A 12,852-nucleotide genomic window follows, 5' to 3' on the forward strand; every position below is an offset into this window, starting at 1 on the left:
AAGACCCTTCCTGTGGTTATGTTGCTAGTTATCTCAAATCTGTGCTCTCTGGTAACTGACCTTCCTGCCACTGAAACAGTTTCACCCTTGTTATTCTTCAGTTTTTCTTTTAAAACCGAATTCACATTTTTAAGCGACTGTGGGGTTAAACACTCACCCTCTGCATTCTGAGACTAGGTTTATAGATCACTCGTCCTGTAACATAGCCATCAGCCACACTGCTGTAATCCATACTGTGTTGAACAGACCCTTCTGTCTTTCATCCAACAACAATCACATTTGTTCACAGTTCCGTCTGCTCAGTGATTCTCGACTTCTTGGCAGAGTCCAAAATGTTTCAAGGATAAACACGTTCCAGGATAGTCGAAGGTTACGTCCTCAATCATTTAGAATCATAGAATCCCTACAGAGCAGAAGGAGGCTATTTGGCCCATCAAGTCTGCACCGATCACAATCCCACCCAGGCCCTATTCCCTAACCCCACACGCTTATCCTGCTAATCCTGCTGACACTAGGGTCAATTTAGCATGGCCAATCAACCTAACCCGCATATCTTTGGAATGTTACTGCTCCACTGGGAGTAAGGGGGGTTAACACTTCATCCAAGTACTGAAGCTGCTGTGAAAGATGCATTCATCCACATTTTTTCTGGGGGGGTGGGTTATCTCCACAGGTCCATCATTCAGCAATTTGCTGAATCCATTCGCCAGTGAGGAAGTTTCACTTTCAGTGAAAGCCTGCTGGATACAGGAAAAGGAAATGTTTCATTTGTGTATTGAAGAATTGGGTCACTTCAGCAATAGGTGGGTAGCTTTGGTTATTTCACAATTCAATTGGCCTCCACTCCATAATAAACAGCATCAAACTCCTTAAACAGTCTACAATGACCTATCCAGTATCTGATTACCAGGAACTTGGAAAAGAACATGTGTAAACATGTAATCTGTTGTTATCTTGCAAAGGATTAGTGTAATCTATTTTCCAAAGTTTCTGTTTGCTCTTGTTTCTCAACATGTCTGTGCTAGTTGTCCAAAAGCAATTGAGTTGACACCTCTGAATGTAAAAACATCATGATCCTAATGCAATCAGAGAATTCCGGGACCATTCTGCAAGTCAGAATGAATGAGGAGAGAAATAGAGCATTTTCGGTCAATGACCTATTGTCATAACTGGGAAGTGATAGAAATGTGCAAGTTTTAAGAGCAGAGGCAGGAAAAGGTGGGGAGGTGAGGATAGAACAGAAGGTAGTTTTGTAATAGATCATGTGGTTTTTTGTGCAAAAAAACCTGAAGTCTATATATGAAATATGAATTTAACATTGTGCATCATTCAATAACAAAGAGTTGCATTGATATACCACCTGTCATTATCATGGGGTGACCTCAGGATGTCCCAAAGTACTGCAGAGACAATCAAGTATTTTCGATGTGGAGATGCCAGTGTTGGACTGGGGTAAACACAGTAAGAAGTCTCACAACACCAGGTTAAAGTTCAAAAGTTTTATTTGATAGTGCAAGCTTTTGGAGCACTACTCTGTCACCAGGTGACTGAAGGGTTGATTCAAAAACAGGGCATATATAGACTAAAACTCAATTGCAAGATAATGGTTGGAATGCGCGTCTTTACAGGTAATCAAGTCTTTACAAGTACAGACAATGTGAATGGAGAGAGGGTTAAGCACAGGTTAATGAGTTGTGTATCGTCTCCAGCCAGGACAGTTAGTGAGATTTTGCAAACCCAGGCAAGTCGTGAGGGTGAACACAGTAAGAAGTCTCACAACGCCAGGTTAAAGTCCAACAAATGTATTTGATAAGGGTTTATCCAACAATTTTATGAAATAAGACTTCTTACTGTGTTTACCCCAATCTAACGCTGGCATCTCCAAGTCGTGGGGGTTACAGACAGTGTGACATAAACCCAAAGTTCCAATGGAGGGCGTTCTCACGTGAGCAGAACTTGGCTATCAGTTTCTGCTTGGCGATTCTGCATTGTCATGTGTCTTGAAGGCTGTCTTGGAGAACACTTACCCGAAGATCGGAGGCGGAATGCCTTTGACTGCTGAAGTGTTCCCCGACAGGAACAGAACACTCCCGCCTGGTGATTGTCGAGCAGTGTCCATTCATCCGTTGTCGTAGCATCTGCATAGTCTCCCCTCTGCTTCAAGACATCCCTCCCTGCAGCATATCAGGTAGCCAACATCGGCCGAGTTGCAAGTGTATGTACCGAGTACCTGATGGATGGTGTTCTCGCATGAGATGATGGCATCCCTGTCGATGATCTGGCACGTCTTGCAGAGGTTGCTATGGCAGGGTTGTGTGGTGTTGTGGTCACTGTTCTCCTGAAGGCTGGGTAGTTTGCTGTGGACAATAGTCTGTTTGAGGTTGTGCAGTTGGTTGAAGGCAAGAAGTGGGGTGAGGAGATGGCCTTGGCGAGATGTTCGTCTTCATCAATGATGTGTTGAAGGCTCCGGAGAAGATGCCATAGCTTCTCTGCTCTGGGGAAGTGCTGGATGACAAAAGGTAATTTGTTGGCCATGTCCTGTGTTTGTCTTCTAAGGAGGTCGGTGCGGTTTTTTTGCTATGGCGTGTCAGAACTCTCAATCGAGTTGAGCGCCATATCCTGTTCCTATGAGGGCATCTTTCAGTGTCTGGAGGTATCTGTTGCATACCTCCTCATCTGAGCAGATTCTGTGTGTACGGAGGGCTTGTCTATAGGTGATGGCTTCTTTAATGAACTTAGGATGGAAGCTGGAGAAGTGAAACATCATGAGGTTATCCCTGGGCATGCGGTACAAAGAAGTGCTGAGGTGACTGTCCTTAAAGGAGGTGCATATGTCCAAGAATGCAACTGATTTCAGAGAGTAGTCCACAGTGAGTGTGATGGTGGGATGGAACTTGTTGATGTCATCATATAGTTGTTTCAGTAATTGTTTGCTGTGAGTCCAAAGGAAGAAAATGTTATAGAGTCGTAGAGGTTTACAGCATGGAAACAGGCCTTTTGGCCCAACTTTTTTATGCCGCCCCTTTTTTTAAAGCCCAAGCTAGTCCCAGTTCTCCCATTTGGCCCATATCCTTCTATACCCATCTCATCCATGTAACTAAGCACTTTTTAAAAGACAAAATTATAATAGCCTCCAACACTACCTCTGGCAGCTTGTTCCAGACACTCACTCCTCTCTGTGTGAAAAAATTGCCCCTCTGGACACTTTTGCACCTCTCCCCACTCACGTGAAACCTATGCCCTCTAGTTTTAGACTCCCCCATCTTTGGGAAAAGATATTGAATATCCAGCTGATCTATGCCCCTCATTATTTTCTAGACCTCTATAAGAACACCCCTCAGCCTTCTACACTCCAGAGAAAATAGTCCCAGTCTATCCAGCCTCTCCTTATAATGCAAACCATCAAGTCCCAGTAGCATCCTAATAAATCTTTTCTGCACTCTTTCTAATTCAATAATATCCTTTCTATAATAGGGTGACCAGAACTATACACAGTATTCCAAGTGTGGCCTTACCAATGTCTTCTACAACTTCAACGAGACGTCCCAACTCCTGTATTCAATGTTCTGAACGATGAAACCAAGCTTGCTGAATGCCTTCTTCATCACTCTGTCCACCTGTGACTCTACTTTCAAGGAGCTATGAATCCGTGCCCCTAGATCACTTTGCTCTGTAACAACCCCCAAAGCCGTATCATTAACTGAGTAAGTCTTGCCCTGGTTCAAATGCATCACCCCACATTTATCTAAATTAAATTCTATCTGCCATTTGTCAACCCACTGCCCCAATTGATCAAGATCCTGTTGCAGTCCGAGATAACCTTCTTCACTGTCCACTATGCCACCAATCTTGGTGTCATCTGCAAACTTACTAACCATGCCTCCTATATTCTTATCCAAATCATTAATATAAGTGACAAATAACAGTGGACCCAGCACCGACCTCTGAGGCACACCACTAGTCACAGGCCTCCAGCTTGAAAAGCAATCCTCTACGACCACCCTCTGGCTTCTGTTGTCAAACCAATTTTGCATCCATTTGGCTACCTCACTCTGGATCCCGTGAGATTTAACCTTATGCAACAACCTACCATGCGGTACCTTGTCAAAGGCCTTGCTGAAGTCCATGTAGATAACATCAACTGCACTGCCTTCATCTACCTTCTAGTATACAGTGTTGGTTGAAGGTCCTGTGCAGTGAAGAGGTCTTGTTCGAACCTGTGCATGAAGATGTTGGCATATTGAGTTGCAAATTTCGCCCCCATGGCTGTTCCATGTGTCTGAATAAAGAACTTGTTGTTGAAGGTAAAGACATTGTGGCCCAAGATGAAGCTGATGAGTTGTAGAATTGCCTCTGGAGATTGGCAGTTGTCAGCATTGAGTACTGAGGCAGTTGCAGCAATGCTGTCGTTGTGGGGGATTCTGGTGTAGAGTGAAGGGGAACACTTCAGCAGTCGAGGGCATTCAGCTTCTGATCTTCAGATGTGCGTTCTCCAAAGCGGTCTTCAAGACTCACAACAATGCAGAATTGCCAAGCAGAAACTGACAGCCAAGTCCTGCACACATGAGGACAACCTCAATCAGGATCATGGGTTCATGTCACACTATCTGTAACCCCCATGACTTGCCTGGGCTTGCAAAATCTCACTAACTGTCCTGGTTGGAGACAATTCATATCTCTTTAACCTGTGCTTAACCCTCTCTCCACTCATATCGTCTATACCTTTAAGACTTGATTACCTGTTAAAACTCGCATTCCAACCATTATCTTGGAATTGAGTCTGTGTCTATATATGCTCTGTTTGTGAACACAACTCTTCACTCGCCTGAGGAAGGAGCAGCACTCTGAATGTAAGTATTTTTGAAGTGTGGTCACTGTTGTAATGTAGGAAGCATAACAAGATCCCACAAACAGCAATGTGATTAAGACCAGGTAATCTGTTTTAGTGATTTTATCTAAATATTTACCGAGACACTAGGGAGAATTCCCCTATTCTCTTTTCATATACAGCCTCCAGATCCTTTACGTCCACCTGAGAGGGGGTGGGGAGGGACCTTGGTTTAACTTATCCCATATTGGAAAATTGTAAATGCAAATTCATTGTTTAGTAAATATGGGAGAGAAAAAACAAGATATGATAGGCTTGTTAGTCTAACAATTGTGGAGAACAGTAAGAGGTCTCACAACACCAGGTTAAAGTCCAACAGGTTTATTTGGAATCGCAAGCGCTGCTTCATTACATGATTGGAGAGGCAGGTTTCACAAACATGACATATGTAGACAGAGACACAATTGCAAAATAAAGGTTGGAATGTGAGTCTTTCCAGGAATTCAAGTCTTTCCAGGTGCAGACAGTGTGAGTAGAGAGAGGGATAATCACAGGTTAAAGAGGTGTGAATTGTCTCAAGCCAGGACAGTTCGTAGCATTTTGCAAGCCCAGGCCAAGTCACTGGGGTGGTGGTGGTTTGGAGGGGGGGAGGGTGGTTACATGAGCTGATCTGCTGAGGGGGTTTTAAACTCTCACCTCTTCTCACTTAAGTAACTCTTGCGTGTGGGTTTTTGAATACACTGTCTCATTCAGCAACACGCCACTGCATCGGTACCAACCCAGGGAGGCAGAGGGAAGAATTGGATCAGGAGGCGAGTATGTCATTAAGAGATGAATAGAAATTAAACAGGTAGCTTATCAAGTGGTGCATTGTAAAGTCCCAGCATTCAGAAAATGTCAAAGCAGATTATAATGAACAGACAGAATTTCATTGCTGACTGTAGTTACAGTCATTTTGATTGTTCAGCTATTGAAGTGGTCGCTGTGCGGTGTAATTAGCCATTGTCGATCCACTGTTTAGAGTATCAATTAAAGGACCAAGTGCCAGGCTTGGGTGTCCACGTGACAGTTCCTTGCTGATGTTTACAGCCAAGTTGCTAATGGTGACCATAAAATACCTCGAGTGAATATTTGGGATGTGATCATTGGCAGCACAGACCTTACCTGGAAGGAGTTGTCTATCTCAAGGTAAGAGTCTCCCAGGGAATGCAAACATCTACTCCACAATGTCTTACTCTCCAGCTGATAGTTCCAGTGTTTGAATGAGCCAAAGGGGCAAATTACAAAACTCTCTTCACTGAGAGTTCCAATTAGGACCTGAAAATTCACGGTTAGAGAATCCTAAAGATTGTTAGTCATGGGTAGGATCTGACAACTTTCTTTCTGTTAATTCAACTGATTCCCTCAGCATTCTCTGAATAAGTTGTAATTAGCAGATTGAGGAATGATATACAGTAACATATAACTGGAGTCAATCAGAAATCATATACAGTAGCATAAAGCTGGAAGAAATCTAGCACGGTGGGCACTAACATATAGATTGGGTCAGTGTACAATATGGGGAGCAATAATGTATAGATTCAATAAATCAGCAGCTTGGGTGTAGGGATTGATTTTCAAATTTCTGACTCCGTCTGTCAGAGAATAATTCATATTTCTGTTGCTGTGGTCTGATAGTTTGCACACCAAACTCTGACTGATTTGGGGGAGATATTTACACTCCATCAAGATGCTGAGCTATCTTCACTGTCCCACGTCTCGTGCTCCCCTGTAAGAAGAACATTCTGTGTGCACAGTTTTTAAACCGACTCATTAGAAACACTGTGATTTGTCCACGTGTTTGAAATGAACACAGATTGAATCCTGGATCATTTTAAACAGCAAAAGGTGCAAAATTATCTCGACTCCCCTGGAATGAAAGATACTTTTTACACTATTTGTTTAAACTCATTGAAATGATCAAATGAGAAACAGAGAATGCTGGAAGTACGCAGTGGTCTGGCAGCATCTCAGTAGAGTGGAACAGTCGGTAACCCTTCATGAGAGCTGGATATTTAATGGGTTAGTATCAAATTCAAGGTCTGGGGAAATGTCTGTGATAATACAGAGAGCAGGAATTATTCAGTGACACTTTGTGGATTTTCTGTGATCACACAGCCTGATGTGAGTTAATGTGCTCCTTTACCTCCCAGCAAACAGATACCGAGACGGCAACAGGAGCTGTGGGATATCATGAGAGGCCACTCAGTGTGGTGGAGTGTGGCCATCACTCTCAGCCTCTGGTCACTGGACAACTCAGGTAACCAGAGACCAGCTCAAGACTGTGTGAGAGAAACAGAATGCTATCCCACACTTTAACCTCCTGTACACAACATGTGGGCATGGGTTTTCAAAATCACTTTTAACAAACTGCATTCCACCCACCCATCCATATATTAAATCCAATTTAACTGGGAGACCGACCAACCAACCCACCAACCCTGTGTGTGTGTGTTTCTATCTATTTGTCTGTCCCATTGTCCAATATCTATCACTGTCAATGCTTATTATTCCTTTTTCTATCGAGAAGAAGGTACAAAAGTCTGAGGTCACGTACCAACCCACTCGTGAACAGCTTCTTCCCTGCTGCTGTCAGGCTTTTGAAGGACCTACCTTTTATTAAATTGATCTTTCTCTACATCCTAGCTTTGACTGTAACACAACATTCTGCACTCTCTCCTTTCCTTCTCTATGAACAGTATGCTTTGTCTGAAAGCGCACAAGAAACAATGCTTTTCACTGTATGTTAATACATGTGACAATAATAAATCAAATCAAATCCAAACAGATCAAATCAATCTATTTTTCAGTTTCTCAAACTATTCCTGCTGTTCTGACTATCACGCCGTACTACGGAGGCACCAATGGAGCAACCAGGCTGACGATTAAAGGACGGGGTAAGGTTGACTGGTGTGTCTCTACTCTGCGCTGATCGTTAATCCTCTCTCCTGCTGCTCCTCAGATACTGTGACTGTCTTCACAGGACTCTCGGGACAGCAGCCGTTTGATTACACAGCAGCAGGAGAGAAGTTGGGCGTAAGCGTGCAGCTGCTAACAAAAACCAGTTCCATCCCCTGTGATGTCGAGAAAGAATCCAGCCACCAGACACAGATCATTTGCTACACCAGGTACAAATATATTCAATCTCCCTGGGCTGATTCACCCAGCAATTCAACTGCATCAGGAAAGGTCAGAATGCTTAGCACCTGAGCACCATACAGACAGACAGACAGGATAGAGAGAGAGACAGATAGAGAGACAGACAGACAGACAGACAGAAGGACTGACAGGGAGAAACAGACAGATATAGAGACAGACAGACAGAGAGACAGATAGACAGACAGTGAGAAAGACAGATAGAGAGAAAGACAGAGACAGACAGCTATAGAGACAGACAGATAGATACATACAGAAAAATAGATAGACATACAGATACATACATACATTCATAGTTAGATTGACAGAGAAACATAGATAGACACAGACAGATAGATACATACATATGCACATACCAAGACAGACAGACAGATAAGAAGAATAGCTTTTAAATGGTGCTTTTGTTTCATGGTTAGAGCTATGCTGTGATTAATAAAGGTGCAGTGTGTAAAAGATGTTCCTCTGGATTTGATGAATGTTATCTCTTGTTTTAGACCTCTACCGGAAGCCATATATCAGGTTGTAGTGAGCATAGACGGAGTTCCTATTGATGACTACAAGATTACCTACAGAGTAAGGGCAACATTTTTACTCACGTCCTTATATGAAGGAGCACTGAGACCTAAACTTTCACATGCTGCTTATACGATGACGTTGCAACTTAATAAATCAAATGTGAAGCATCATCAAATCTGAAATCACACAGGGAAAGCAACTTGTAAAAAATAAACAAATTTGAGGCTTAAAAGTGTAGCCACTTCTGGTTCTTTAAAGATCTTCTTCCCTACTGGGTAACATGATACCTCCCAATCAGTCAGACTCACTCCATGGCCCCATTTCATTGAGGGAAATTAAAGGGTGGCTTTTCACTCTCAGTCCAAGCTGAAGGAGTGAATCATTCACCTGTTACAGAACCGAATGGATTCTCATTCCGAACATGCACAACTCTTATTCCTTCTGTTCAGGAAATTAGGAATTGAAGAGGTTAGCAGATGTAATTTTAAAAAAATCCAACTTCCAACTGAAATTCAAGACCACAGCTTCACCAGTGATGAATTTATGACTTTTCTTTTACCAGGCAAGAGACTATTATACTCCAACCATCACAGAGATTTCACCAGTGTCGGGGCTGCCAGGTTAGTACTAAAACTGAGTTCTGATTGGAAGAAAGTGTTCTCATTGGGAGAAAGATTGAAAACATCAAAACATGAGGACAAACCTATTCACACAGCAAGTGGTTAGGATCTGGAATGCAGTGTCTGAGAGTGTGGTGGAGACAGATTCACACAGCGAGTGGATAGGATCTGGAATGCACTGTCTGAGAGTGTGGTGGAGACAGATTCACACAGCGAGTGGTTAGGATCTGGAATGCAGTGTCTGAGAGTGTGGTGGAGACAGATTCACACAGCGAGTGGTTAGGATCTGGAATGCACTGTCTGTGAGTGTGGTGGAGACAGATTCACACAGCGAGTGGTTAGGATCTGGAATGCAGTGTCTGAGAGTGTGGTGGAGACAGATTCACACAGTGAGTGGTTAGGATCTGGAATGCACTGTCTGTGAGTGTGGTGGAGACAGATTCACACAGCGAGTGGATAGGATCTGGAATGCACTGTCTGAGAATGTGGTGGAGATAGGTTCATTCCAGGTTTTGAAAAGGGAAATGGATTATTTTCTAAAAAGGAAAAGTTGCAGGGCTAGAGGGGAAAGGGCAGGGAAGTGGCACAAGGTGAACTGTTCCTGCAGAGAGCCAGCATGGACATTTCGGGCCAAATGAGTTCTTGACACATTCTCAATGTGTCCGAGAAGCAAATCTCCCCAGTATACCCCATATCCACATCTGATCTATCTTGTTCACCTTCCCATGAAGATAATGTGTGAATACATTAATGAAGCTTGCAGACCGATTGATGATCATATCTCAGTGAAGGAGCCGAGGAACAGCAGTGAGTTCGTAGCTCATCAAAATTGCCAACTGGTGATCTCTCAGACAAAGTTTAGCATTGTATTTCCCATCAATAGACCCTTGTCGAGTCAATAACTCATTGTGAGTGTAACAATGCTGCCTTTCAACCTTTGGAGCTTTCCAGCTAGTTAAACCTTTGAGAGTTTCAGTGTTCATTTTCAGGGCGTGCATTTATTGCCACTTCTCCGGGCAACGAGGTAGGCACTGTAATTTAAAACTGGCTGGGACACTGCAAAGGGTAGTTAAGTGTCAATGCTGTTGCTGTGGATTAGAGTTTCATGTGGACCACATATATCTTGACACATGGAGCAGTGAACGTTGGACTTGCTCCCACAAGATGCTGCCATCTTTGGAAATTCCCAGTCTGAGACAGTAGATTTTTGTTAGCAGAGAGTATCAGGAAAAAGGTAGGAAGATGGAGCTAGGATACAGATTGGCCATTGAATGGTAGAACAGGCTTAAGGAACTGAATGGCCTCCATCTATTCCTGCAGTCCTATATAGCATTGCTTTCTCTGATGGATGTTGGTGGGTTTTTTCACAATAACAGCTTTCAGACTTTTATTTCTCAGGTTTGGATTTTTAAAATTGAACTCAATCTGTCTGGGAAATGTCAGAAATATTAATATCCATCCCAGTAAGAGCTGTCCCTGAGGCCAGATCACTGAGAAATCTGACTCACCGACAGCCCCAGTTCTGCCGGGATATTGGCAGTAAGTGTAATCTGATTGGACAGTCACTGGATTTCACCGATCTCCCACTGAAATCACTCTGCATGATTCGTCAACTCTCAACCAATCATATTGCGCAGTGTGGGATTCTAGAACAGGGCATTTAATAGCACCTCCTCCCTGCTCTCCCTCCGCACTCCTCCCCTCATCCCTCCCTCCGCACTCCTCCCCTCATCCCTCCCTCCGCACTCCTCCCCTCATCCCTCCCTCCGCACTCCTCCCCTCATCCCTCCCTCCGCACTCCTCCCCTCATCCCTCCCTCCGCACTCCTCCCCTCATCCCTCCCTCCGCACTCCTCCCCTCATCCCTCCCTCCGCACTCCTCCCCTCATCCCTCCCTCCGCACTCCTCCCCTCATCCCTCCCTCCGCACTCCTCCCCTCATCCCTCCCTCCGCACTCCTCCCCCATCCCTCCCTCCGCACTCCTCCCCTCATCCCTCCCTCCGCACTCCTCCCCTCATCCCTCCCTCCGCACTCCTCCCCTCATCCCTCCCTCCGCACTCCTCCCCTCATCCCTCCCTCCGCACTCCTCCCCTCATCCCTCCCTCCGCACTCCTCCCCTCATCCCTCCCTCCGCACTCCTCCCCTCATCCCGCCCTCCGCACTCCTCCCCTCATCCCTCCCTCCGCACTCCTCCCCTCATCCCTCCCTCCGCACTCCTCCCCTCATCCCCTCCTCCGCACTCCTCCCCTCATCCCCTCCTTCCTCTCTCCGGACTCCACTTGTCACCCCTCCCTCCCACACTCCTCCTCTCATCCCTCCCTCTGCACTCCTCTCCTCATCCCTCCTTCCTCTCTCCGCACTCCACTTGTCATCCCTCCCTCCCACACTCCTCCCCTCATCTGTCCCTCCGTACACCTCCCCTCATCCTCCCACACCTCCCTTCCTCCCCCACACTCCTCCCCGCCTCCCTCCCTCCACACTCCTCACTTCCTACCTCACTCCTCCCCTACCTCCCCCCACACTCCAGCCCTCCTCTGTCCCTCCGCACTCCTCCCCTCACCCATCCCTCTGCACTCATCTCATTCCACGCTCCTCCCTCTTCCTTCCCTCCACGCTCCTCCCCTCTTCCCTCCCTCCACGCACCTCACCTCATTCAGCCCCACACACCTCCCGCTGCCTTCTCTCCCTCCACACTTCTCACCTCCTCCCTCCCTCCACGTCCCTCCCCTCCTCCCTCCCTCCATGTCCCTCCCCTCCTCCCTCCCTCCCTCCCTCCACGTCCCTCCCTCCCTCCACGTCCCTCCCTCCCTCCACGTCCCTCCCTCCCTCCACGTCCCTCCCGCCCTCCCTCCACGTCCCTCCCGCCCTCCACGTCCCTCCCGCCCTCCACGTCCCTCCCGCCCTCCACGTCCCTCCCTCCCTCCCTTCCTCCACGTCCCTCCCTCCCTCCCTTCTCCCCTCCACGTCCCTCCCTCCCTCCACGTCCCTCCCTCCCTCCACGTCCCTCCCTCCACGTCCCTCCCTCCACGTCCCTCCCTCCACGTCCCTCCACGTCCCTCCCTCCCTCCCTCCACGTCCCTCCCTCCCTCCACGTCCTTCCCTCCCTCCCTCCCTCCACGTCCCTCCCCCCTCCCTCCACGTCCCTCCCCCCTCCCTCCACGTCCCTCCCCTCCTCCCTCCACGTCCCTCCCCTCCTCCCTCCACGTCCCTCCCCTCCTCCCTCCACGTCCCTCCCCTCCTCCCTCCACGTCCCTCCCCTCCTCCCTCCACGTCCCTCCCCTCCTCCCTCCACGTCCCTCCCCTCCACCCCTCCCTCCCTCCCTCCCTCCCTCCACGTCCCTCCCCTCCACCCCTCCACATCCCCCCTCCTCCCCTCCACGTCCCTCCCCCCTCCCTCCCTCCACGTCCCTCCCCCCTCCCTCCACGTCTCACGTCCCTCCCCCCTCCACGTCCCTCCCCCTCCCTCCCTCCACGTCCCTCCCCCTCCCTCCCTCCACGTCCCTCCCCCTCCCTCCCTCCACGTCCCTCCCCCCTCCCTCCACGTCTCACGTCCCTCCCCCCTCCACGTCCCTCCCCCTCCCTCCCTCCACGTCCCTCCCTCCACGTCCCTCCCTCCACGTCCCTCCCTCCACGTCCCTCCCTCCACGTCCCTCCCCCCACGTCCCTCCCCCCTCCCTCCCTCCACGTCCCTCCC

General features: G+C 47.4%; 1 protein-coding gene across 1 annotated transcript in view; it reads left to right on the forward strand.

The window, feature by feature from the left end:
• The first annotated feature begins 2,765 nt into the window (after window positions 1–2,765).
• Window positions 2,766–12,852, forward strand: part of pkhd1l1.1 (PKHD1 like 1, tandem duplicate 1) — a 151,797-nt gene continuing 141,710 nt past the window's right edge. The window contains exons 1-7 of the mRNA XM_080193526.1: window positions 2,766–2,806; window positions 5,918–6,016; window positions 7,021–7,127; window positions 7,678–7,764; window positions 7,851–7,995; window positions 8,518–8,596; window positions 9,102–9,159. Of these exons, the coding sequence (XP_080049652.1) occupies window positions 2,766–2,806; window positions 5,918–6,016; window positions 7,021–7,127; window positions 7,678–7,764; window positions 7,851–7,995; window positions 8,518–8,596; window positions 9,102–9,159 (616 nt within the window). The remainder of the gene's footprint in view (window positions 2,807–5,917; window positions 6,017–7,020; window positions 7,128–7,677; window positions 7,765–7,850; window positions 7,996–8,517; window positions 8,597–9,101; window positions 9,160–12,852) is intronic.

The sequence above is a fragment of the Carcharhinus amblyrhynchos genome, chromosome 8 (genome assembly GCF_965287045.1).
Source record: "Carcharhinus amblyrhynchos chromosome 8, sCarAmb.v2.hapA, whole genome shotgun sequence".
NCBI lineage: Eukaryota > Metazoa > Chordata > Chondrichthyes > Carcharhiniformes > Carcharhinidae > Carcharhinus > Carcharhinus amblyrhynchos.